At 30.8% G+C, this 26,169-nt stretch overlaps 1 protein-coding gene across 1 annotated transcript in view; it reads left to right on the forward strand.

Moving 5' to 3' along the window:
* The window catches only part of Mtr4 (exosome RNA helicase Mtr4), a 60,931-nt gene extending 44,886 nt beyond the window's left edge, over positions 1-16,045 (forward strand). Inside the window, exons 11-15 of the mRNA XM_075359364.1 lie at positions 7,778-8,080; positions 13,693-13,881; positions 13,986-14,312; positions 14,521-14,683; positions 15,786-16,045. Of these exons, the coding sequence (XP_075215479.1) occupies positions 7,778-8,080; positions 13,693-13,881; positions 13,986-14,312; positions 14,521-14,683; positions 15,786-15,943 (1,140 nt within the window). The 3' untranslated portion in view covers positions 15,944-16,045. The remainder of the gene's footprint in view (positions 1-7,777; positions 8,081-13,692; positions 13,882-13,985; positions 14,313-14,520; positions 14,684-15,785) is intronic.
* The last annotated feature ends 10,124 nt before the right edge of the window (positions 16,046-26,169 follow it).

Raw genomic sequence — 26,169 nt, forward strand, 5'->3', positions numbered from 1 at the left:
TTGTCAAATCACAAGTGATGAAATATTTAAATAACACAACATAATTCATAAACAACATAAAGTCATACCGATATGAGGTATGGACTTCAACCAAAGAAAGGCACCCAATATGCAATAAATTACCTTAGCTATGGATTTACCAATAAATTACCTTAAATAACTTGAAGAATATAAAACAACTATAGTAAGTTTTTTAGGTATGGTGAAAGCTTTGACACTTTGACACCATCCCACATTTAAAACTGCTATAAAAATGAAATAGTTTTGGAATATGTGGCTTACTTCATAAATTATTTACAAGTTACAACAAAAAAAAGATTGAAAATACTTACGCTGACAAAAATACTAGCATTCAGCAGTTGACTGAATATGGCCTACTACAGGGATCAGTCTTATCCCCTATTTTATTCTTACTGTACGTAAATAACTTTCTAAAACTAAAAGTAAGAAACTGTGATATAATATCTTGCTGATGACACTGACCGACCGATCGAAATAACTCATTTAGAGGGGGAAAAAATTATTACCTGCACTTTTATAAGTGGAAATGGTAAAGGGGCTTAGTGAAGATAAAAAAAAAAAAAATCCTGAGCGGGGGCAATGGAGACTTGAAGGGGGATTTTCATTTCCGCAAAAATAATTTTGACAAAACTTGGTGAAAGTATACCTGTGTCTTAAATAACCACAATTTTTTTTAGATAAAAAAATAAAAAACATTTTTGAGATATTAATTTTTTCTGGTCTGAAACACTTTTTTTTTTAAATTCTCCTTAGAAAAATCATCGTACAGAGTTCTGGTAGTGCTTTTTTTTACATTACTACTTTTTGGTAAAATAAAAAATATCTATAATAACAATTCAAAAACAAGCTTAAAAATGCAAAAAAAAAGAAAAAATGAATTCTTGAAGTAATTGTTGATAATTTGTTTAAATTTAAAAAAATTAAAAACTGATTACACCATTCAATTATGGAAAAAATACAAAAGAAACTGTGTTTCATTGTTTGACCTAAAACTTTATTTTTGTGCAGTATTGCTATAAACATTCAGTTCAAACAATGAAACTTCAGATACATAAATTAAAATAATTTTTTTAATTTGATTGTTGTAGAATCGATTAGTGTACTATTTTTTAAAAAAATTTGTTGAATTCATAGATGTATAAGCAATTCTTTAATTAAATTATATAAATTTAATTTTTCACAATTTTTACAATTGATATTTACAATTATTTTAGGTGATTTTAGAGTAAACTCAGCGTCAAATAATGGGCAGGCAGGAGTAGGTTTCGTGATGAACAAGAAGATACGGAGGAGAGTGGAGTATTTCAAGACGCATAGCGATAGAATCATTGTAATAAGGATAAAATCAAAACCTAAACCGACAATGATTGTTAACGCCTATATGCCTACAAGCGGCCATGATGATGATGAGGTAGAGTGTGTATACGAAGAGATTGATGAAGCAATTGAACACGTAAAAGGAGATGAAAATTTAATAATAGTTGGAGATTGGAATGCAAGCATTGGAAAAGGCAAGGAAGGAAATATAGTGGGTGAATACGGGCTGGGCAAAAGGAATGAAAGAGGGGACAGGCTTATAGAGTTTTGCACGAAGTATAATTTAGTAATTACCAACACCCAATTATGATTTAAGAATCATAATAGAAAAATATACACATGGAAAAAGCCAGGCGATACTGCAAGGTATCAGATAGATTATATCATGGTTAAGCAAAGATTTAGAAATCAACTCGTTGACTGCAAAACTTACCCTGGAGCAGACATTGATAGCGACCATAATTTGGTGATAATGAAATGTAGATTGGGGTTTAAAAACCTGAAGAAAAGGTGTCAGATGAATCTGTGGAATTTAGAGAAGCTTTAGGAAGAGGAGGTAAAGAAGATTTTTGAAGAGGACATCGCAAGAGGTCTGAGTAAAAAAGATAAGGTAGAAAATGTAGAAGAAGAATGGGAGAATGTTAAAAAGTAAATTCTTAAATCAGCAGAAGCAAACTTAGGCGGAATAAAGAGAACTGGTAGAAAACCTTGGGTTTCAGATGATATATTGCAGCTGATGGATGAACGTAGAAAATATAAGAATGATAGTGATGAAGAAAGTAAAAGGAACTATCGGCAATTAAGAAATGCTATAAACAGGAAGTGCAAACTGGCGAAAGAAGAGTGGATTAAAGAAAAGTGTTCAGAAGTGGAAAGAGAAATGAACATTGGTAAAATAGATGGAGCATACAGGAAAGTTAAGGAAAATTTTGGGGTACATAAATTAAAATCTAATAATGTGTTAAACAAAGATGGTACACCAATATATAATACGAAAGGTAAAGTCGATAGATGGGTGGAATATATTGAAGAGTTATACGAAGGAAATGAATTAGAAAATGGTGTTATAGAGGAAGAAGAGGAAGTTGAGGAGGATGAAATGGGAGAAACAATACTGAGATCTGAATTTAAGAGAGCATTAAAAGATTTAAATGGCAGAAAGGCTCCTGGAATAGACGGAATACCTGTAGAATTACTGCGCAGTGTAGGTGAGGAAGCGATTGATAGATACAGAACAATTAGTTTAACTAGTCATGCATCAAAAATCTTAACTAGAATTCTATACAGAAGAATTGTGAGGAGAGTGGAGGAAGTGTTAGGAGGAGACCAATTTGGTTTCAGGAAAAGTATAGGGACAAGGGAAGCAATTTTAAGCCTCAGATTAATAGTAGAAGAAAGATTAAAGAAAAACAAACCAACATACTTGGCGTAGACCTAGAAAAGGCATTCGATAACGTCGACTTGAATAAAATGTTCAGAATTTTAAAAAAATTAGGGTTCAAATACAGAGATAGAAGAACAATTGCTAACATGTACAGGAACCAAACAGCAACAGTAACAATTGAAGAACATAATAAAGAAGCCGTAATAAGAAAGGGGGACTGACAAGGATGTTCCCTATCTCCGTTACTTTTTAATCTTTACATGGAACTAGCAGTTAATGATGTTAAAGAACAGTTTAGATTCGGAGTAACAGTACAAGGTGAAAAGATAAAGATGCTACGATTTGCTGATGATATAGTAATTCTAGCCGAGAGTAAAAAGGATTTAGAAGAAACAATGAACGGCATAGATGAAGTCCTACGCAAATACTACCGCGTGAAAATAAACAAGAACAAAACAAAAGTAATGAAATGTAGTAGAAATAACAAAGATGACCGCTGAAATAACAAAGACCGCTGAATGTGAAAATAGGAGGAGAAAAGATTATGGAGGTAGAAGAATTTTGTTATTTGGCAGATAGAATTACTAAAGATGGACGAAGCAGGAGCGATATAAATGCCGAATAGCACAAGCTAAACGAGCCTTCAGTAAGAAATATAATTTGTTTACACAAAAATTAATTTAAATGTTAGGAAAAGATTTTTGAAAGTGTATGTTCGGAATGTCGCTTTATATGGAAGTGAAACTTGGACGATCGGAGTATCTGAGAAGAAAAGATTAGAAGCTTTTGAAATGTGGTGCTATAGGAGAATGTTAGAAATCAGATGGGTGGATAAAGTGACAAACGAAGAGGTATTGCGGCAAATAGATGAAGAAAGAAGCATTTGGAAAAATATAGTTAAAAGAAGAGATAGACTTATAGGCCACATACTAAGGCATCCTGGAATAGTCGCTTTAATATTGGAAGGACAGGTAGAAGGGAAAAATTGTGTAGGCAGGCCACGTTTGGAATATGTAAAACAAATTGTTAGGGATGTAGGATGTAGAGGGTATACTGAAATGAAACTACTAGCACTAGATAGGAAATCTTGGAGAGCTGCATCAAACCAGTCAAATGACTGAAGAAAAAAAAAAAATTTACAATTAAATAATACTAGGCCAATCTTGGTTGGCAACTTTTTAACTTGATCTTCATCGTCTGATCCTTTATTAGACCTGAAGGTTTCTTCCTGATCCTCAAACGTTTCTTCGATATCACTAAATTCCTCAGGCAATTGATTTTCCGGGTTCCAAGCAAAGACTTGGCTGATTAATTTCATGTGAAATGTCTTTGTGATTCACTGAAATCTTCCAAAAAATTTGTCAATATTGGAACAATTGTCCAAACCATGATATTTTGTACATAAATCTGTACATATCAGTCCATGTTTTTGATACCCGCATCTATTACCTTCGCAACTGGTTTGATTTTGGTTCACAGCTGCAAGAGATTGTTTTTAATAAACCTTCAGGCATGACTGAGACTTCTGTAAAACGAGGCATGAGTATTTTGAAATTATTCGCAATTACTTCTTTCCAGCCTCACTTAGTTGCAGTTATTTTGTTTCCAAGCCACACTTGAAGCTGAAAGTATGCTCTATAGGAATGTTGTGTAGCTGGTCCAACAGTTGATGGTAATTTTTCTAATTTAAAAGTAAACTTAATACTTTATATTGTTGAAATCGCAAATCATCCAGAGATAATTTATAATTTGTGCATTTGTAAATACATGAAATTGATTTATAACCTTTTCGCGCAATGACTTTTGGCTCTGCATTAGTCTAATAAAAAGACTTTATCAGTTCTGTCAACTCGGGATTTTAATCAGTGAATTCAATGTTGTTTTTTTCCTTTCCCTGCAAAAGCAGATGTTGTGTCACAGCCAGTAAAACAGTGTAAAAAGCAACAATATAACGATAATCTTCATGCTTAAAACTATTTGACGAATACATTGAGTCTCTTACATTGCCTGCACCTGGCAAAGAAAGTAAATTGTTGCATTAGTTGAATTTAATTGATTTAATAGGATCAAAAGATCTTCACCAACAATGGCAGTTTTTTATATTTGGCGACTCCTGTTGCTGCATTTATAATCTTTTTTTTTTTGGTGATTTCTTTTGCTGTATTAATAATTAATGAATCTGCATCTTTGTTGTTTAATTATATATCCTTTAAATCTAAATGTTTTTGACAACTCTTTTATTAATTCATTCTCATTTTTATCATTTGAAAAAATTACTCTTGTAAAAATGTTATTTTTGTGTGTGGTTCAGTATTATAAAAAGGAACATTCAAAGAATTTTTTTGCCTGAAGTGTTCAACTGTTTTTGTTGAAGATGCAGTTGAGTTCATTATCAGCCTCATTGTCCGGATAACCATCAAATACTATACAGCTATTGTCTGCGTAGTGAATGATTACATACAAAAGAAATAATAATTTCTGGTGATCACTTCAGCAGTAAAATTTTTTTTCCCAAACAACTTTGTGTAATAGAAATCGATAACATGTACTGCATTTTCATTAGTTGGTAAAGCTTCAGTGCTAGTGAACTGATGAAACAGTTGTAATTTAATGTTTTTTCTGAAGCCGTTTTCTATAAAAAGTGATAGTGGGAACGGAGCTGCACACCCACTCATCTCTTTTTTAGATCCTTCAGTACACAAAATTATTCGACTTAGATATTTATAAGCAATACTGTACAAAAATAAAGTTCCAGGTTAAACAATGAAACACAGTTTCTTTTGTATTTTTTTTTTTTGGTATAATTGAATGGTGTAATTGGTTTTTGAATTTTTAAAAAAATTTAAACAAATTATCAACAATTACTGAAAAGTTCATTGTTGCAAGTCATTTTTTTTTTGCATTTTTAAGCATGTTTTTGAATTATGATTATAGATTATTTTTACTTTACCAAAAAGTAGTATATGTCAAAAAAATGAGCACCGGTAAAACTCTGTACGATTATTTTTATAAATACAATTTTTTTTTTTTTTGAAAAAGTGTTTGAGACTGGAAAAAATGAATATCTCCGAAACTTCTTGATATTTTTTTTTATCTAACAAAATTTGTGGTTATTAAGTCACAGAAAGGTGTACTTTCACCAAGTTTTGTCAAAATTAATCTATTTTTGCGGAAATAAAAAATAAAAAATGAAAAACACGACTTTTCCCATTTTTTTGGAAATGTTGAGGTTATGTTAAAAAGTGACCTCTACAGACGTTATAGATTTTTGCATAATCTACAACTTTTGTATTGGATATTTTTTTTGACGTCAGCTTTTGCCAAAAATTGCAATAATCCCATTTTCCACCCCTTTTAACCTTCCAAATCAACCATCTTACACTTCCGCTCACTCATTTATTTTTTTTACATTTATTATAAGCCCCTTTACCATTTCCACTTATAAAAGTCCAGGTAACAATTCTTTTTTTCTGTAAGTGTAATTTGATTGGACTATGATTTTCACAACCTCCTCATGGGATGAGGTTATAAGATCAGTTGAAGAAGGTCTTTAGGGTGCCAAAGCTTGGTTTATTGAACCTCATCAATATTGCTGTATGGTATATGTTCATGGGGTGGGGCAATAAACTTGGACTTTAATAAAGTGTATATGTGCTTCAAAAACACTTAATAAAAGCAGCCTTAAATAGGCCAAGACTTTATCCTACAGCTGACCTATTTTGGGAATTTAACGCCTTAACAATGAGGCAGCTTTTATGTCAAGCATTGTTTTATATATTAACAAAAATATAGACCTGTTTAATACCGGTGATTCATCATATAATGTGAGGCCATCTACTATCACTTTATAATACCCGGAAATGACCGGTCAGCAGAAAACATTTCACATGTATTTCTTGAGGTCGGAAGAGAATGTAAGATAAAAATAACATTTATTTTGATTTTTAAGCTACTGCTTATATTCTCTTTATTTTTGCCAATTTTATTATTTCTTCTCAAACCTTGTTTTCATTAGAGTTTATATAACCTGTACTTTATGTACATAATTATAACCTCAAAATTAAATTATAATTTTATGCTATTGGCTTGTTCTGTGCGAAGGGAAATATCCATGTCAACGGTTCATCTGCGGGTTGATTGCCTTCATTTTCTATCTTGTACTTTCCTTATTCTTCATTTCTCCTTAGATAGTCATAAATATCATGATGGTTACACCCTTGCATAAGCTGTGGCAGGTGTGTTCTCTGTTAGCTAGAATGTAGCAATTCGTGTAACGGAACTTTCCCTGTTGGACTATCTGGAGTATCTGTTGTTTGCTATCAACAGAAGAATCACAGAAAGCCAAATTAGTGACTGATGTGCCTGTCACTAAAAATTATCCTACCCTTATTGCACATGAAATTAAATATAAATACCCTTTAAACAGATAAATTTTGGATAATGATGCAGAACAATATCTGCCTCAGTTCAATACCTAAGTTAGGTTTCACTATTCCATACATGTATACTTAGCCTGTTCAATAATATATATTAAATAAAGTCGCTGTTCATTTTCTACTGAAATTCACATTTTATTATGTCTTATTATTGATACCTGTTTATATTACTTTAATATTATATACATTGTTAGTTTAATATGTGAATTAATGAGTGTATATGATATTATGACATGATGTGCTAATTAATACTGAACTATTCAATAATTACTAATAATATGTTATTAATATAAATATGTTATAAATAATGTATTATTAAATGTTATAAATAAATAAATAATATGTTGGCTGGTCAAAGCCAACATAATGTAACAACTTACTTTGTAAGAGTAAGAAGAACACGACAAGAGTTTATTTATTTATAATTACAGAGGAGATGATGCATGGAACTTACCAAATGAGAAACATTTTTGTAACTTCATCTTGATAGTAAAATTTGCTGACTTATCCCTCTTTACATTAGCTTACAGGAATTATGATCGGTTTTTCCTAGTAGTGTCTAATTTGATGTGAATTAATTTATTCTCCTGGAATGATATTTTGTCGATTTATTTTTCAGGTAAAGACCGGTAACGACGAGTACGACTGGGGTATTGTAATTAATTTTAAAAAGCAGCATGGTGGAGCAGGCGGTAAGAACCCAGCAACTAATAAAGGGGGTGTTGATATTGATGTTTTATTAAATTTGAAAGAAAGTCAGCAGGATGGACCACCACGTCCTTGCCCTGTTGAAGAAAACGGTGAAGTAGAAATTGTTTGCGTATCTCATACAGCTATTAATCAGATTAGTTCTGTTAGGTTGTATCATCCGGCCGATTTAAAACTACGTGAAAGGAGAAAGTCTGTATTACAAACAATTCGGGTGAGTTATTCTTTTTTTTGATTTGCTAGCCTTATAATTATCGCTAGTAATTCTGCTGTATTTGTAATATTATGGTAAGTGAATGTGTGTGAGTGTATGAGAGTATAATTGACTACTACAATTGTCTACCCGCAACAGATTTTGTTAATTTTAATAAAAGTATTTGATTTCCAGATATTTTATATGCTATATTTTCAGAAATGCATTAGTAAAAAATTTGAGGACCTTTGTAAACATTTTTTAGTGAATTGTATCATCAAGTAGATCTGTAATAGTTAAATTAATAAAAGTATAATACAGTAGTCCCCCTGTAATTCGTACCCCGTTTAACCTACTCTCTGGGTTAACTGCCAAACCCCCTACAATTACTGTTAACCGACTCTTCGGGTTAAGTGATCCTCTAAGTTTTTATAAAATAATTTTTCAACATATTTATTGTAATTTAATTTGTATGATTTAATGTAATTAGGTCCTATATAGTACAGTACTGTATTAGTTACGTTCAATAATAATTAAGCCTGCACGCAAAAGAAAATTTTTATGAAATGTAAAATATGGTACACATGTAGACTTTATTCACTATTGTATGACACAGTGTCTGACTCGTACATTTCCTCAGCTAGATGTAGAATTATTAAATAGGCGGTACCAGAAGAAATTTTTATCTTTAATTCTAGAAGAAAAAGAAGACATTAATATAAGTTTAACTTTGCCTAATTTAATTAGAAAAATTACAGTTAGAGACATAATTTACAACATAGTCAAGGCTCAGAATGAAATATCATCTGTGACAATAAATAAGTGCTGGAAGCATTATCTACCAGAAATTTGTGTAACAGTAGCGATGCGGATGAAACGCAAAATCCATATCCAGAAGATATTGGAAACGCAGAGTTTTTAAATGATTTGAGATAGCTAAAAACAGAAAGCATGGCGTTATTAGAAATGTATGACGTGAATGAATGGGTATGCAGTGACGAGCTATTAGAAAATGAAATTATGAATGATTATGGTATTGTTGAAGTTATAACAAGAAAAAATCAAGCCAATGAGGAAGGTGGAGAAGAAAAATGCAATGTAGCCAAAGACGATACCAAAATACAGCGTATGGAAGCAAAAAAGGTTTTTGACATGGCTATGTGTTACATTGAACAACAACTTAACGGCACGCATTACAATGTTCTACAAATGAAAAAATGGAGAGGCTATGTGTCAAAGCAAAGCGTTGCAGCGACCAAACAAACAAAAATTACAAATTATTTAAAACAAAAGTAATAGATTGAATCATTTAAATTTATTGTTATAGTTCAGTATCAGTCTAAATTTTTTAATCAGTCCTTGTTTTTTGTTGTTTTAATGTAGTGTAGTGTATATGTAATATGGTATATAGTACATAATTGAAAATTAAAGTGTAATAGAGCAATGTTTGAAATAAAATTTATACTATACTGTACTACAAAGAAACAAAATAAATACAAGTACTGTACATCCTACATCGTAATTTACCTATGCAATTATTTTAGTTTTAATAGGGTTAATTATATACAAAACTATATCTGATATTTCATTAAAAAATATGTTACAGTATTAGTACAAAAATTTAAATATTGATTAGTACTGTACAAAAAATACCACCTACAGTATCTTTTATTTATAAAAAAAATTCTTTGGTTTAACTGACTTCTTCACTTAACCAACTACTTGTCGCACAGTGGAGTATTTGTATGAAATAGTTGGCCAAAAGTAAAAAAATTAAACTTGCCAATACATTGGCAAAACTGACATATTCCAGTAGCTAAGATGCCTGTTGCATCATGAAGTCGCAGTTTCAGATCGATAATGATTCATCTTTGGTTAATACTATGTGATTTTTAATTCAGTCATGACAAACCATTGAAGTGAGCAGCTAGTTATTTTTTATTGTTTTGTGTTTCATGTTGAGTTATTATTTTTGATAATTTATGTGGAGCGATTGACTTAAAATTTTGCATTGAGGGATTAAAAGGTATGCACATTTATTTCTAATAATTAGTTTTAGAATAATTTTTAAATTTAAACTAAGTAAGAAATTAGACAGCTTTTTAAACATACTTTTAATTTCAGAAAGATTTTAGAAAACTTGTCAGAGCTTGTTATCCCATGGATGATGTTTGTGTTGAAAAGATCCTTGTCTTATTTGTAACTTATTTCAGAAAAAAGATTTTCCACATACAGCTGCCATTTTGTAAAAACTGAGCTGGAAGATTGCTATATTTTATAAAACTGCAATGAATTTTGTACTTGCATAGTATAGTCATTGTATAGTACAGCAAATTGAGTGTTCTATGTAGAAAGTAGTTCAATCTGAAAGGATTGACTTCAGTATGTTTGTAACAAACGCATTCTAGATGATTGAAAAAAAAAGTTGCAAGTTGTGTATCTGGAGTAGATACCGCCCTTATTTGGGGAGATTAAAAATTAATGCTAAGTTTAATACTGAATAAAAAAACAACTAGTACAAAATTTGTGATGAAAATCATGCTTAACATTTTTCGAGTCAAGGGGAGTGAAATATTACGTAAGTACTTCAAGGAGTGTTTGTTTGTGTTGCTGACAAGGAGGGAGGGACAATAATGGTTGATTATGTGAGCATTTAAAAACCAAATATTTTCTCTCAAATTAGAAAAAAAAATTTTCCTCAGTTGACTGCCCTGTCGTGTGTCAGGACATCAGACAGCTCTTTTCATTCATTTATTTTATTAATTGTTCTTAGTTTTTTTTTTTTATAATTTGAGTAATTATTAACAATTTGAAGTCGTTACTGATGCAACTTGTATTCTAATTTCTCTTGTTTAAGATAAGTTTATTGCGTTTAATTTCATTTTTAGATTTTTTTTAAATTGAGCATGAAATTACTAGAATATCATTGTACGAATTCATGAAAGAATGCTCTACTAGGAAGAGAGAAGAAAAGTTGCACGTTTATAGAAAACAAGCTTGCAAATATAATACCTACCAAAAAGTGGCAGGCTAAAACTCAAGAAGAAAAGAAAATGTTAAACAGAAAAGAAGATACAAGAGAGTTTCAAAGAGGAAATAGGTCTTCTGGCAGACATATCCCAAAGCAGAGCTTTGGTAACATGTCAAAGTAGTTTTTTCTGACCAAAAAACCGCTGCTTGTATAACAGGAGTAGTTGCATGTCTAATAAAACACTGCAAAATTATTCTGGAGGCAGTCTCAAGCGGCCACCAAGTAGACCCTGAGAAGTTTCAAGTTTTTGCTTCAGCTGCAGCAAAATTATATGTTGAACTGTATGGATGGCATTCCATGACCTCAACCCTACGTAAAATTTTGATTAACAGATCAACTGTAATTAAAATTGCTATATTACTGATCGGTCTGCTATCAGAAGAAGCAGTTAAAGCGAGAACAAAAACTTTTGGCATATAGATTAAAATTCTCAAGAAAGTTTTTGAAGAAAAAGTGTAACAGGGATGTTTTAAATAGGCTATTTCTCAGTTCAGACTCCGTTTTGAGTTACACAAGAGAAATACCGAAGAAAAGAAAAGCTGTTCATCAAAGAAACAGTAGAACTTCTACTGGCAGGAGCACCAAACCTCGTTCATTCGGGATAGATTACAGCAGTAAATGGTGATAAGGACGAGAACGGTGAAGGAATTTACAGAAGATATTCAGAGGATCTACAGGAGAGTGAGGCTGATGCAAAGGATTCTGAATAAGGCTCTGAACTTTTTAAGCAGCACATATTATTTAGTCTATAATCTTTTTGTTATTGTTTTACACATGTATTATTTTTGTATACTTGTTTTTATGTTGTTTACTGTAGTTAATTTTATGTAGGCATATATAAATGTGTTTATGATATATGTTAAGTATTTAATTTAAAAAATTGAACAATTTGTTCATAGTGAAATAAAATTATTTATAATTAAGTAAAATTCCTTTTTTCGTGAAATACTTTCTTGTCTATCCACACTGATAATCAAACAAATATGTTTTTGTGAAATGTACACAATAAGTCAAACAAAAACAGTAATGTTATCTAAAAAGAAAACTTGTTAACTTAAAATTGTCAAAAAAAATGTTAAAATATGAATCATCAAATCATGATAGTTTAAAGTAGATAAAATACAATTTAAAGCAATTGAAAAAGGTTAGATTATTGTAGTTAAGTAATTTTGGCCAGCTGTGGATGTCAATTACTCCACTGTGTGTTGGTTCCGACTAAGTCGGTTAATAGGGGGGGGGGGGGGACTACTGTAGTTATGATTAGAGATAATGGTTTTTCATAATATTGCAATAAGGACCCAAATTATATTAGCAAAGCATGATTTCAGGTGAGGTCAGATCTCTCAAAATGTTGAGAATCTTAAATGTATTGACACGATTCTATATCATCAGTTCGAATAATTTTTTATTTCCAGGGTAATAATTACCTTGAATTGTTTTACCGTTTTAGAGTTCTGTTAAGCTTTATCCAAACTCTTGTATGAGATGAACAACATTAAAAGTTACACACAAAAATGTTAACAGATGTGCAAGTCCAGTTTTGATCATAATGTAAAATATTAAGAATATAAAACTATTAATACACGTGCAGTAATTTTTAACATTAATGTTAATAATGTAAGCTAAGGAAGATAAATGTAGTGTATAGTAGATAGAGAGAGACATTACTGTTTTACTTTGCTGAACAGTAGTGAGGATTAATGAATCAAATAAAACATTTATTCTATGTGGGGATTGGCTAACTATTATATGTAATAATAAAAAATAATGATAATAACAATAATAAAAGTAAGGTGTTTGGTTTTATGAAAAGAGTGGCTGGAGAAAGAATATTAGAATTGATGTTTCAGATTGAGATCAAGCTCAAGAGGTAGACTGAGGATGAGATGGTTGGATAAGGTAAAGGAACTAAGAAAGGAAATTTTAATAGTATGAAAAGCTGAATATGTAGATTCTTGATCCATATTCCATTCCAAAATTGATTTTTGAATAAGGAAAAATAAAATATAAGATGCAGTTGATATACACATAAGATGTTGTTTAACTATTCAGTTTTGATATGGTTTCTGGCAAATGACTGAAAACACATTTGAGCAGGTTCTTAACTCTGTACCTTTATACTGGCACTTCAAGTTGAGCAGCAGCTTGTTACATTTTTTTTGTAAATTAATAGTACAAGTAGTTAGTTTGTGTAATTCATTGGTGTATACTTACTGAGGACATTGAAATAAAGCCTTCTGTTGTAAATAAAGATGTATTGCTTTTTTCAAGCAATATAATCAGATGATCTCTGATGTACAGTAAAAGATAATAATCAGAGGTTATAGTCTTCATTCTAATTTTTTTTTTTAAATTTGATATGTAAAATATAAACTTTGTAAGAGAGATTTGTATTTAATGAGCTGCTGTTTGTATTTTGGCCTCTGCCTCTAGGTAACAATAAAAGTGTGAAAAAAAAACTTATAAAAGCTTACGTGTTATTTCTGTTAGATCCAGTTTTAAAATTCGTAGTTAATATTTGTTTTTTTTTGTGTTTTTTTATTCTATTGTTGTGTATTCCATGGCTATAATAATAAATAAATTTTTTTTTTCCTTCCAATAGGAAGTTAAAAAGAGGTATCCGGAGGGCATTCCACTTTTGAATCCTGTTGATGATATGAAGATAAAAGATACTGCATTTAAACAAATTTGCTCTCAGATTGAATTATATGAAGGTCGCTTATACGAACATCCATTACATAACAGTTCTGATCTCAAGCCACTGTATTCCCTTTATGTGGAAAAAATGAAGGTATACACCTATAAGAAATTAAAGCGTATTTTTATTCAACATTAAAATAAGTTTTATAAGATTATATCCTATAATTATTTTTTATATGTATTATTTGTTTCCAGGTTTCAAAACTTCTGAAAGATGCAAAACAGGAGTTAAAGAAAGCTATGTCTTTATTGCACATGGATGAACTAAAATGTCGTAAAAGAGTATTAAGGCGACTAGGTTACTGTACATCGGCTGATGTTATAGAAATAAAAGGACGTGTTGCATGTGAATTGAGTAGCGGAGAGGAATTGTTATTAACAGAAATGGTTTTCAACGGTCTCTTTAATGATCTAACAGTTCCTCAAATCGTTGCCCTTCTTAGTTGTTTCGTCTGTGATGAGAAAAGTAATGAGATGCCAAAGAGATCTGAGGAACTGAGAGGTCCTCTTAGGAAAATGCAGGTATTGTATTAATTTTATTTCTTTAAATAATTAGAGTCATAAATTTGCTTTGAAGTAATTTAACGTCAAGGTGTATCGTACACCTGAATAATTAATTATCTTCTTTCTCTGGTTATTTAAATAAGGCCGCAAAGATTTTCAAACCTTTAAATACAAATCTACCAGAAGTGAACTTTAACATAATTTATGATGTTTTATCATTTTTTAGGAACTGGCTCGTCGTGTCGCCAAAGTTAGTATAGAATCAAAATTAGATTTAAAAGAAGATGATTACGTAGAAAGTTTTAAACCATTCTTAATGGATGTTTGCTATGCATGGTGCCAAGGAAGTTCTTTTCTACAAATATGCCAAATGACTGATATATTTGAAGGTATGTTACTTACTTCAACCTATGTTTAAACTTTTTTTCCTTTTAATATAATTTACCTTTTACTATTTTGTTTATAGCATTTAATCATTTGCGTAAAACAAGGTGGCCACAAGCCTCCAGAAATTGTTCAATTTCTGTAAACCTCTTGCAATAACTTCACAGACTATCTGTTTGGATGCGTAGTTGCACCATTGTATTTAATCCAAGTATTCCTAATTTTATTTTATTTATTTTGATTTCTCTGGTAAATGATTTCACAATAACAAGCTGAATTTATTGTTTCTGCAAAGATTATCAAGCTGACTACTGGTCTTTCACTGTTTATATATGCTAACCGTGCGTACGGAAGAAGTATTCAACAAGAAATATTTGCCGTTCTAAAGTTAACATTATTCTGAGCACACATGGAAAGATGGTCTCTGTCATTCAAAAATAATAAACACGTGATATACAATGAAGAACCAGACACCTCATCTCAAGGTCACTGGTCTGACCCGGCTTGCAAAAGCAAACTGCACATGACACAGAATTACCAATTTTTGTAGAAAAATTACTTGCGGTGCTTGGAATACAATCCCTAAATGTAAAATCTTGTTTATAAAGGTGTAAAAGTACTTTTCAAGCGCATGCATATACCTTAAACGTAGAGATGTATTGGGGTATTATTCGACATTAAATGTCGGTGTCTGAGCTCCCAGGGGTAGCACAAGGGGTAATCCCAGTGTTTACTGTATATAGAATACATCCTGAAACCCTTTTGGTGAGTTTGTTCAGCGGTTCCTGTAATTTCACTTTGTATCTCCTCTTATTACGTCAAACCTTTGCCCCTTCAACTTATTTTTTAATTTGTTGAGAAAAAAGTTGCGTGGAGCTGAGTCGGGCTTCCAAGCTTGACTTGTTTTTCTCAGCGTAAGTGAAATGTGATGTTGATGTCAGCCTCAAGCAGCTGTTACGTTAAATTTGATCGGTTATACTGAACTCGGAGTTTAAATTTGGGTGCTTAAGTTCAGCTCAAATACAGATTAAGTAGAACTCTAAATATTAACCTACCTACCTTGATGTATATTTTGTGAGGGTCTTTTGTAATTTAATTTTGTTTCAGGAAGTATCATTCGATGCATGCGGAGGTTAGAAGAATTGCTTAGACAGATGGTTCAAGCTTCAAAGAATATCGGTAACACAGATTTAGAAAATAAATTTAGTGAAGCCATTAAGGTTATGAAGAGGGACATTGTTTTTGCTGCAAGTTTATATCTATAGTGAATCGTAAAATTATTAATTTATGATTTTATTCTTAAGCTTTTTCTTTCTTGAGTTGAAGTAGCTGTATTTAAGTTACATAAATTTTTTGATAATTTTGGACTAATAGTTTATTCTTTGATACTGATAATTTGGAAGTCAACTGTAATTCAAAAATATTTTGTTCTTTTCATAAGGGTAAGTTAACAGAAATATTTAAAAGTTAATTTTAAAGCATTGTTTAGGCTCTTTATACTGTCTGTGATTTAACTTATCATTTACTTTAACAGTATTTTTTTAAGAAAAGTTATTTAATCACAAAAATGTCCTGAATTAATTTCAAAACAATAAAATAAAAAAAAGTTAAAATCTGTTAAAGATCTGTTAATTTATGAGCTAATTTAAAATTCTTTATAGAATTAAATTAAATAGGCAGTAGTAAAAAAAATTAGTATTTCCTCGACTTAAAAAAATAAAACTGTTGAACATAATTAATAATTTATATAATAGTACAAGGTAGCAGCAGCAACATTATGCTATGCTGTGCTCTTAGGGGTAATCTAGATTTACTTTTCATATCTGTGTTGTATGAGTTTTATGTTTATAATGTATTAGAAAACACTTGATTTTAAAATTAAAAGGTAGAATTGGTATTGTGTAATATAAATTACACTTTGGCGGAAAGGAAAATAGGTTAGAGTATTGACTTTTATAAATAATTATACTTGTTCTGTATTGTTTACTGTTGTTATATTTGTGTGTGTGTGTGTGTGTGTGTGTGTGTGTGTGTGTGTGTGTGTGTGTGTGTGTGTGTGTGTGTGTGTGTGTGTGTAAAACTGTAAAATATGCAATTTGCAGTTAATATGCATATATGTACGCCCTGCTTTTAGGAGGTGTTTTGGAAAGGATGATTTTAATTCAGTATGTAGCAATATGTGTATTTTCTTTTTTTAAAATAAACTTTAAGATTCATATTCCTCTGTACTATTGTACAAATATAAATAAATAACTTGATCCACAAAGTATGGAATAAAATAAAATTAGTTAGGATGACACTTACCTTGTGAGTACTTTCACAATTTTCTCGCATCTTCAGTTGATCCAATCTTTTAATTGTTCACGTAAAATTACATATTATAAATACACAACATTAACAAAATAAAATCTTGATAAATACAATAAAACAAAATTTGTTAAAACTTTGTATATAAACTCTAAAATCAATTCAAGTCAAAATGTAATTAAAATTTAAAAAAAATTTCCTTTTAGGTTTGAGATTTAAAATCAAAATTAAAGTTAAAGTTAAAAATGCCATATATAATATGTCGTCAAATAATAAAAATATTAATTAAAAGTTAAATTTAATTAACACACACGCAAACACATATATTTGTTCTTTTTTAACATATTTATTATAATTAATATTTTTATTATTTGACAACATATTTTTTATATATGAAATTTTTTAACTTTAATTTTAATTTTAACTTTTACTTTTAAATTTCAAATTTAAAAGGAAATTTTTTAAATTTTAATTCCATTTTGATTTGAAGTGATTTTAAAGTTTTAACAAAATTTTTCTTTATTGTATTTATCAAGATTTTGTTAATGTTGTGTATATAATATGTAATATTTTATGTGAACAATTAAAAGACTGGATCAACTGAAGATGCAAGAAAATCATGAAAGTACTCTTGTGTATATATAATGATATAAGGCAAGTGCCGTCCTACCTAATTTAATTTTATTCTGTACACACACACACACACACACACACACACACACACACACACACACACTGACATTTATTAAATAAATATCATTCACTGTGTAATGGAAGTCATTCAGTGACAAAAACATTTGAAAAGATTTTTATGTTAAAGCATGCATGCCTTTGAATAATATATTTTTGCAGACTGGGTAATTTGTGCTTTGTCTGTAGCGATCGAGACTTTGTTTTTTCATAAAAGTTAATGGCTAAGAAATTAAATCTCTGGACCGAGCGAACAGGGTTTGTAGTGTTAGGATCAAAGAAAAGTGTTTTTTCTGAATAATATGCATATCAATAATAGTGATTTTAATGTTAACAATGTAACATTTCATATTTGTAATCTAAAGCTGCTGATGAAAATGGATAAATTTCAACCTTCTTAAAAAGAGGATGAAAAAATAACAGTAAGAAAGTTAAGTGATGTATGTTATGTGGACAAAAACAATAGTTGTCCAAATTAGAAGCTATCAGGTTTCTCACTTTATGTACGCATTTTAATGCATCAGACAACAGCTAGGAGACTAACAATTGTAGCCAGATCTTATTGGTAAATATAGGCAATGGTATTGTTTTAAGAAGGGTGGTACGGTTGAGTGATCTGTTAAACTGAAAAATTCTATTGATCAAAAACTGATTGGTTTTTCAACAGTCAAAAGGAATTCATGATCATCCTAACAAATCTTGTAATGATGAGATATAAATCTGGATCGATTGCAGGTTTAATGTATGATGATGATGATAATGATGATAATAATAGTAATATACGGTATTAAAAAAATTTTTTTTTCTTTCTTGTTTTTAAAGGAATAAAGTTTGAATTATATTTTTTTTGTATTAAATTCACCTACTTTGCTGTTATGAAAGTGTAGAAGCCTGTGATCCTGAATTTCTGGAGAGGTTTTAAGAATTTTATTTTTTTAAATATCTGTTGCATGTTACTGAATTTTCTGGGTAATTCTTTTTACATCAGTATAATTCAGTTCTAACGTAAATACCTTTGTCCATTTATATTTATTATAGTTACAATTCTAGAGAGAAAATCAAAGTCAGTGTGTGATCTCTAATTTAAAAAGTAGGTCAGCTTTCGTCAGTAGATCTATGCGAGTCAGTACATTATTGTGTTACGGTATTACTTGCATGTTCTTTTGTCTCTAGCATAACAGCTGTATGAACGTTTTAAAAGTTGAGTATTAGAGATTCTAGATTCAGTTTCACCAAAAATAATAAATTAAGTCTGTTGGGGAGAAGAAATCTATGTTATCTTATAAATTATAAAATAGTATGATTGTAAATTAAATATTAAGAATAGTGAACTACTGTAATTCATTATATTTCACAAAAGTGATTTGAAACAAGAGGTATTGGTTCGTTTAACAGATGTGAAAACGTTTGTATACCGTGGTGGGCACCCTCTTCAAATGTAGAATATTTTATTCAAATAGGACTAATGCAGATATAAACATGCTTGTACAGTAAAATGCTGAAGTTTTCTTCAAAATCCTTATACCACTCGCCCACTGTCTTTACAAATGTCTATTGGTCTTGAGTAGAAGGTACAGCAGATGGGCACGTAATGAGAAGATAAATTGCTGTTGCATGTGCACTGTGTTGCTATGGCAACCGGTTTATTTTTAATAGCCGATTGATGATATTTGTAATTTTATTTATTGAAAGGGACCTAAATAATAATTTAAATTGAATGTGATTTGTAGACAGGTGAATTTGTGCAACGGCTTATTAAAAAGTATTATTACCAATTAACGCAATTTTCATGCGTTTATCTAAATTTAATCATTGTAGTTCGCTTCTTATCGATTTTTTAATTTTTTCCAATAGGTACAAGAAAGGTAACTATTTTAATGGTGGCTGATAATAAACAGTGAAGAGTATTCGTCTTCCTTTTAGGAAACTTAAATGTTGTATTAGTTTGAATGTTTTGAGAAGTTTTTAAGGAAGAAAATACAAACTTAGTGTTAAGTAAAATATATTCTTTCAAAACAAGATGAAATGTGTGTTTGAAAAGTAACAGAAATCTAATCGACCTTCAAGGAGTTGAGATGACAAAATTATTAAAAAACTAAATAAGGAATATCGTAGATTTATGAGATGACTGGTTTGCTTGTCTTCATTTGAGTTCTTGTTGGTGAATGTCAATGAAACATTTGAAAATTAAATGCGCTTCTTCATTTTGTATTACTTATTTGATGACATATAATCAAAAAAATTATTTTTGGATATTTTTCATAATTTCAAGAAATAAGTTTGAAATGGCAAAGGTTTTTTTAAGCCTGACTAGAGATGAGAGCCGTGGCACGATAAATGTAACAGCCCATGCACCAAGCTAATACATTAATATTAAGACCTTGTTAATTTCTTCTTTTTTTTTTTTTTTGTTATTGCACATGAAAAATTAATTCTTTACTAAGATATGTTGTAGCAAGGGTTAGAGCCTTAGCGTTTGTTAAAAATTATGAAAAATGATAAGCAGCAGTATTCTTTGCTGCATTATTACCCTTGCCCCCACTGCTCTGAATGTGCAGCAATTTTATATGTAAAACAAGATTCTGCGTAATTGAGATAAGTAGACAGATCAAAGAAAGTTTTTAAAGAAGACTTGAGCGGTAGTTATTTGTATAAAAGTTATTGAAACGTTAAAAAAAATTTTGATTACTTTTGGCCCCGCCTTTTGTATACATAACTGTATTATTAAACATTTTCCTATGCTGAGTTGATAAGTATTTATGTTTGTGAATCATTAAAGCAAAACTAAAACAATTTCCTCATCAAAATATATGATTAAATGCTTTTTGATAGTGCAATCATGTTAAAAAACAATTGCATTTTTAAAACATGAAAATTTATAAAGAGAGTTTTAGTGTATTTAGTGTATATTATCAAAATAATTTATAAGGAGCCTGAAGTTCCTGAAGATAACGCTAAGCTTGTTTATCATTATTAAATATTTATTATTTCTACATACAAATTATTGTATAAAGTATGTATAATTTTACCTCTTGGGCTCCCATAAAAAGTCAATGAGCTTTTAAGATACAAAAATGGCTGTCAAATCACTTTCTCGTTCCAGTATAAATTGTGTATATCTTTATTTAAAAAATAAAATTCTTGCTTATATTTATGAATGCACAATCTTTACTGAAAAGAATAGTATAACTTATTGTTAAAAAATATCAATATTATTCGCCTTTACCAAACCAGACAACGCAACCATTTTCATATAACTCAATACAATTGGTATATGAAAGGGCCTTATTATGCTCCTATTACCATTTTTAATAAATTGCTAGACATTTGAAAAATCTTCCAACTATTTTATTTAAAATACAATTAAAAGATTTTCTTCTTTGGAAACAATACTCTGTTGATTTAAAAAAAAAATACAATATGCATCCCATGTAATACATAAATATGTGCTCAAAATAATTTCAATAGCATCTGAATTTCAAATTTTTTATATTTAATGTATTTACCTTAACATTATTTAATGTTTGTATTTAAACTTTTTAATGTATATATATATATATATATTTTTTTTTTTTGTATTTGAAGTGATAGTTTTTTAATTTTAACTATTGTTAAATTGTGCAAAAAGATATTTAAAATTCTTAAGTTTAGTTTTAATAATACAATTTTTTTTAAAGATGATTGTTCTGTCAAAAAGTAATTAATATTTAATAACCATGTGTTGTATGTTTTATGGTTTATAAATATGCTGTTATAAACAGCAGATAAAGATTATATTACCTGTTTGATTTTGAGTTATGATTTGGAGGCGACTGTTAAACAATAGTCTTAGTTAAGCTTTCTGTTTCAGTGTCTTTATAAAAGAAACCTTAACTGCTTAAAATGTCAGATTTTGAAAACTTTTATGAATGGTGAATAAAACATCATGAACTGACAGTATTTTTAATGGAATCTGGCAGTAAGAAATATAATATTTCTGACATTGTCAATTTTATAAGGAATTTATTCCCATAGTATAAGATAGCATTCAAGTTTGTAGATAAAATATATTTAATATTGGATTATATTATTGCATGTTTCATGTTGTAGAGCTTTACTGTGCCTCTTGTACAGCTATATATTCTGTTTATTCTATTTTCAACATACGAGGTGTGTTCAAAAAATACGTAGGCTTAACGTCATAAAATAAAATGTACTTTAAGTTACTTGTCTGGGTCCCCTTCAAAGTACTCTCCTCCGTGACGCACACACTTATCCCAATGGTGTTTCCACTTTTCAAAACAGTCCTGGAATGCTTCTTTTGTGATGTTCTTAAGATCCTTTGTTGCATTTGTCTCAATCTCAGGAATCGTCTCAAATCTCTTCTTCCTTTCAAAGGTCTTTTGAGTTTGGGGAACAAGAAGTCATAAGGAGTGAGGTCAGGTGCGTAGGGTGGTTGTGGAAGAACAGTGATCGAGTGTTTGGCCAAAAACTCACGAGTTCTGAGGGGTGAATAGGCTGGAGCGTTGTCATGATGAAAAAACCAGTCACCACCCTTCCACATTTCTGGCCTTTTCCGCTAGGTAGCGTTCCCACAGACATTTGAGAACTTCAATCTAGTAAGTCTGGTTCACTGTGGAGCCTTGGGGGAGGTACTCGTGGTGGACTACACCCTGAGCATCAAAAAAAAAAAACTGTCAACATCACCTTCACATGGGAACGAACTTGGTGAGATTTTTTTGGTCTGGAAGATGTTTCACCCACCCACTGGAATGATTGAACCTTTGTTTTGATGTCATAACTGAACACCCAAGATTAATCACCTGTTACGATCTTTGACAAGAACTTTTCATCTTCTTCTGAACGTTAAAGCAATTCTTGACAAGCCTGGACGCGATGGGCTTTTTGGTCATTCGTCATCAGGCATGGAACAAATTCCACAGCGACGCGGTGGATCTTCAATTTTTTGTCAAAATCTCATAACAAACTGATATCCCACATTCTTCAGCAAGCTCTCTGATGGTCAGCTGTCAATTTGCCCGAACCAAGGTTTTGATTTTGTCTACGTGTGAGACATCAGTTGATGTGGAAGGACATCCAGGACACTCATCATCTTCAATCGACTGACGACCATCTTTAAAATGTCCATGCCACATAAAACATGTCGCATGCTTCATAGCAATGTTGCCGTAAGCCGTTTTTAGCATATCAAAAGTTTCACTTGCAGATTTTCCAAGTTCAACACAAAATCTCACAGCAACTCTTTGCTCGTTCATTCTAAAATCCGCTAAACGAAAAAAACACACTTCACAAACTACTAGGTACTGTGTACCTAAGCAACCGATAATGATATTTGCAACCAAAAAACTGCATTGTAATCAGTTGATCTGTACGAACAAGGCGACGCCAAGCGGATTTGACTGGAACCAACTGGATCCGAGCAATTCAGTCTATGTATTTCTTGAACAGACCTCGTATCAGTACATCTATTGGGAAAAGCGGTCAGTTCTATTGATATATCTTATGGTATTTTCTTACTGTTAAATGTATTTTGAATTTATGTTTGAACAGGAAATTTCCACGACCAGTACCAGATTACAGCGGAAGATACATTGAATAAATGTATGTATGTTTAGCGGTAGAAATTATTTTTGTAATTAAAAAAAAAAAATTAAAATGAGCGCGTTGGTGCGTGGACGCACTACAGAAGCGAAGCTTGTTACACAATACTATATTTATTATTAATGGTGCAAAGTAATGTTTATGCAATATACACAAATGATAAAATTTTTATTAATAAGAAATATGAACAAACTATGAAATCCATTCTGTTAAATCTGTTAACGGTTAATGCCAATTTGCGCTTGAAATATTTAAATAGGAGCGTGATCGGAAACCATTCACAAAAGAGTAACAGTATCGTTCTTTGAACACGATTCTTGAATGAACAGTGTTATCAGCTAGCGTGTGACGCTCATTCTTTTCCCAAGTCTGTGTTAAGAAGCTTCGCTTCAAAAAATAGATTTTTTATTTAAGAAATATATTGTAAATAATAATATTTGTTGCTTGTGGTACAGCTTTTTATATAAAAATAACATCTCAATAAAGTATATTTATTTAAAAACATTACCTGTGATGTACATTTTATTTCACTTGACTGTTGAAGGAAAGGGAAGGTGTTGTACTATGATGGTGGCATGCTTTTTTTGATTAAAAAAAACTGTTATACCAGATTATTAATTTTAATTGTGTGAGGATACTGGTTATATGACAGTTTAAAGACAAATTTGTGGGTAGTATAGACAATATTTTCTGACAAGGGCAGATTACAACAGTTAGCTTACAGAGAAGATAGCTTACAACAGAGTCAATTGAGGCCGTTTTATAGTGTTGCCAGGTTTTATATAAATAACAGGCAGTCCATATTTTGGATTTAAAGTAAAGCCCCCCCTCATATCACCTTGCTAAAGGGTATCGGTAATTTTCAGCGTGCCTGTTGCAATCCGAAAATATTTATATTTAATTTGTTTTTTAATAATTATTGTTCTGTAGATTGTAACAGGCAAGCTAAAAAATAAAAATAAATTAGTTTATTTTATTCTTTCCAAGTTTTATAAAACAAAATCTGTTTGTAGTTTTTGTGTTTGTGAGTCCTTTTCCCACACGTTAGGAAGGATTTTTAGGTTAATGATTATTGTATTGAAGTAAAATAAATCAGCAAATGTCAATTTCGTAGTTGTTTTTTTATCTAGATTTCTATAAATATTTTATTATTAAAGAATCGTCTGTTTATTGTATATGTATGAAAAAAGGAAATGTTAAATTTAAAAAAGATACGGAGACTCAAACATCTCCATTATGAAACTGGATTCCTCATTACTTGTCTTGTCATTTTGGATTTAAAGTATTCACCCGCCTTCCTTCTGTCCTGTCAAAGAGTATCGGTAAACGTATTGTAAGCTGATCACACCTTGTAAGGAAAAAAATTGTTGAAACTTATCAAATGAGGTGGTCAAATAGAAGGACAAAAGTGGACATATACAAGTATATCACGATTGTTCTGGGACTTTCAAAACATATTCTACTCAGAAAAATAATGGAAAAAGTTCATATAAACATATGTTCTAAAATGCTTCATTTGAAAGTAGATTTTGCTCGAATTTCAGCTATCCTGGTGAAATGAGATTGTACTGAAATTTTTAGGACGTTAAGGGGCAGAATTATTGATGTCTTCTGTTTTTTGACCAGAAAAATCGAATAGAATTAATTGTATCTGCAGTAATTTTTGAAAAATTTGGGGTGAAAACCAATAAATTAGGGTACAAAATCCTGTTTCTTATGTTTGACGTACAATAAGTTTGTTAAATGGTTTTACGGGTAATAGACCCGTAAAACTTTAAACAAAACTTATAGAGAATTTAATTCTGAACAAAATGGTGTATGACGGGTTGAATAACACAAGAAGCGTTACAAAAATTTTATTTTATTTAGAAACTGTACATTATTACATTTTTCAGAAAAGTATTTATTTAATGTAAACAAAAACCAAATCCTTTTTTTGGTGATGTGAAAATTTTGTAAAAAACAAAATTTACTGATAAGAAATTTCCACCAGGAAATTTCTCTCCTTAAGGTTGGCAAACCTGTGTCATTCATGGTCAACTAATGTACACGCTGGATTGTTATCTGTAAGTTGTCGTGTTGTAGTATCTTCGATTATTTTTGAGTTACTTTGTTATAAAATGAATAGGAAAATCGTTGTTGCTGCCGACTGTGAAGGCCATATGTATTTTAAACAATCAAAATGTTAAGCCGGCTGAAATTCATACAATTGGTTGCTGTGTATGGTGATAATGTAATGAATGAATTAAATTTTCAAAAACGGTGTGAAAGGTTTATAAATAACAGAATTAATATGCGTTTGTAGAGGCTCTCGATAATCATCGAGGACTTGTTGAAATGAAGTCGATTATGAAATCGGAAAAGATTGTTGCTGAACAATTTCTGACCTGGCTCTTTTTACCGATGTATCAAGAGCTGTTATCGGTTGCATCGTTCACGACCAATCGGGCTTCAGTAAGGTTTGTGCATGCTGGGTGCCGCACATTTTAACAGAGCATAAAAAAAAACCCGAATGGGTTTGCTTTGGAATTTTTGATGCGCTACACAGAAAAAGGCGATGTTCCTTATAATTCAATTGTTATAGTCAATGAAACGTGGATTTTGTATTACATGCCAGAGAGAAAATGGCAGTCAAGTGAATGGAGTCGTACTCAATCGCCAACCGGACCGACAAAGATCAAGCCGCAGCCATTTGGACGCAAACTGATGGCCACAATCTTTTTTGGGATCGGTTTGCCTTACTGCTGATTAATTTCATGCCGTGTGGAACGACTATAAATGCAGAAGCCTACTGCAAAACTTTATGTAAGTTATGGTGCGACATGGGTGTCTGACCGACGGCATCGTCCTGCTGCATGATAATGCACATCCGCATGTTGCGGGTCCGACATGT

Source organism: Lycorma delicatula, chromosome 3 (genome assembly GCF_047948215.1).
Source record: "Lycorma delicatula isolate Av1 chromosome 3, ASM4794821v1, whole genome shotgun sequence".
NCBI classification, from domain to species: Eukaryota; Metazoa; Arthropoda; class Insecta; order Hemiptera; family Fulgoridae; genus Lycorma; species Lycorma delicatula.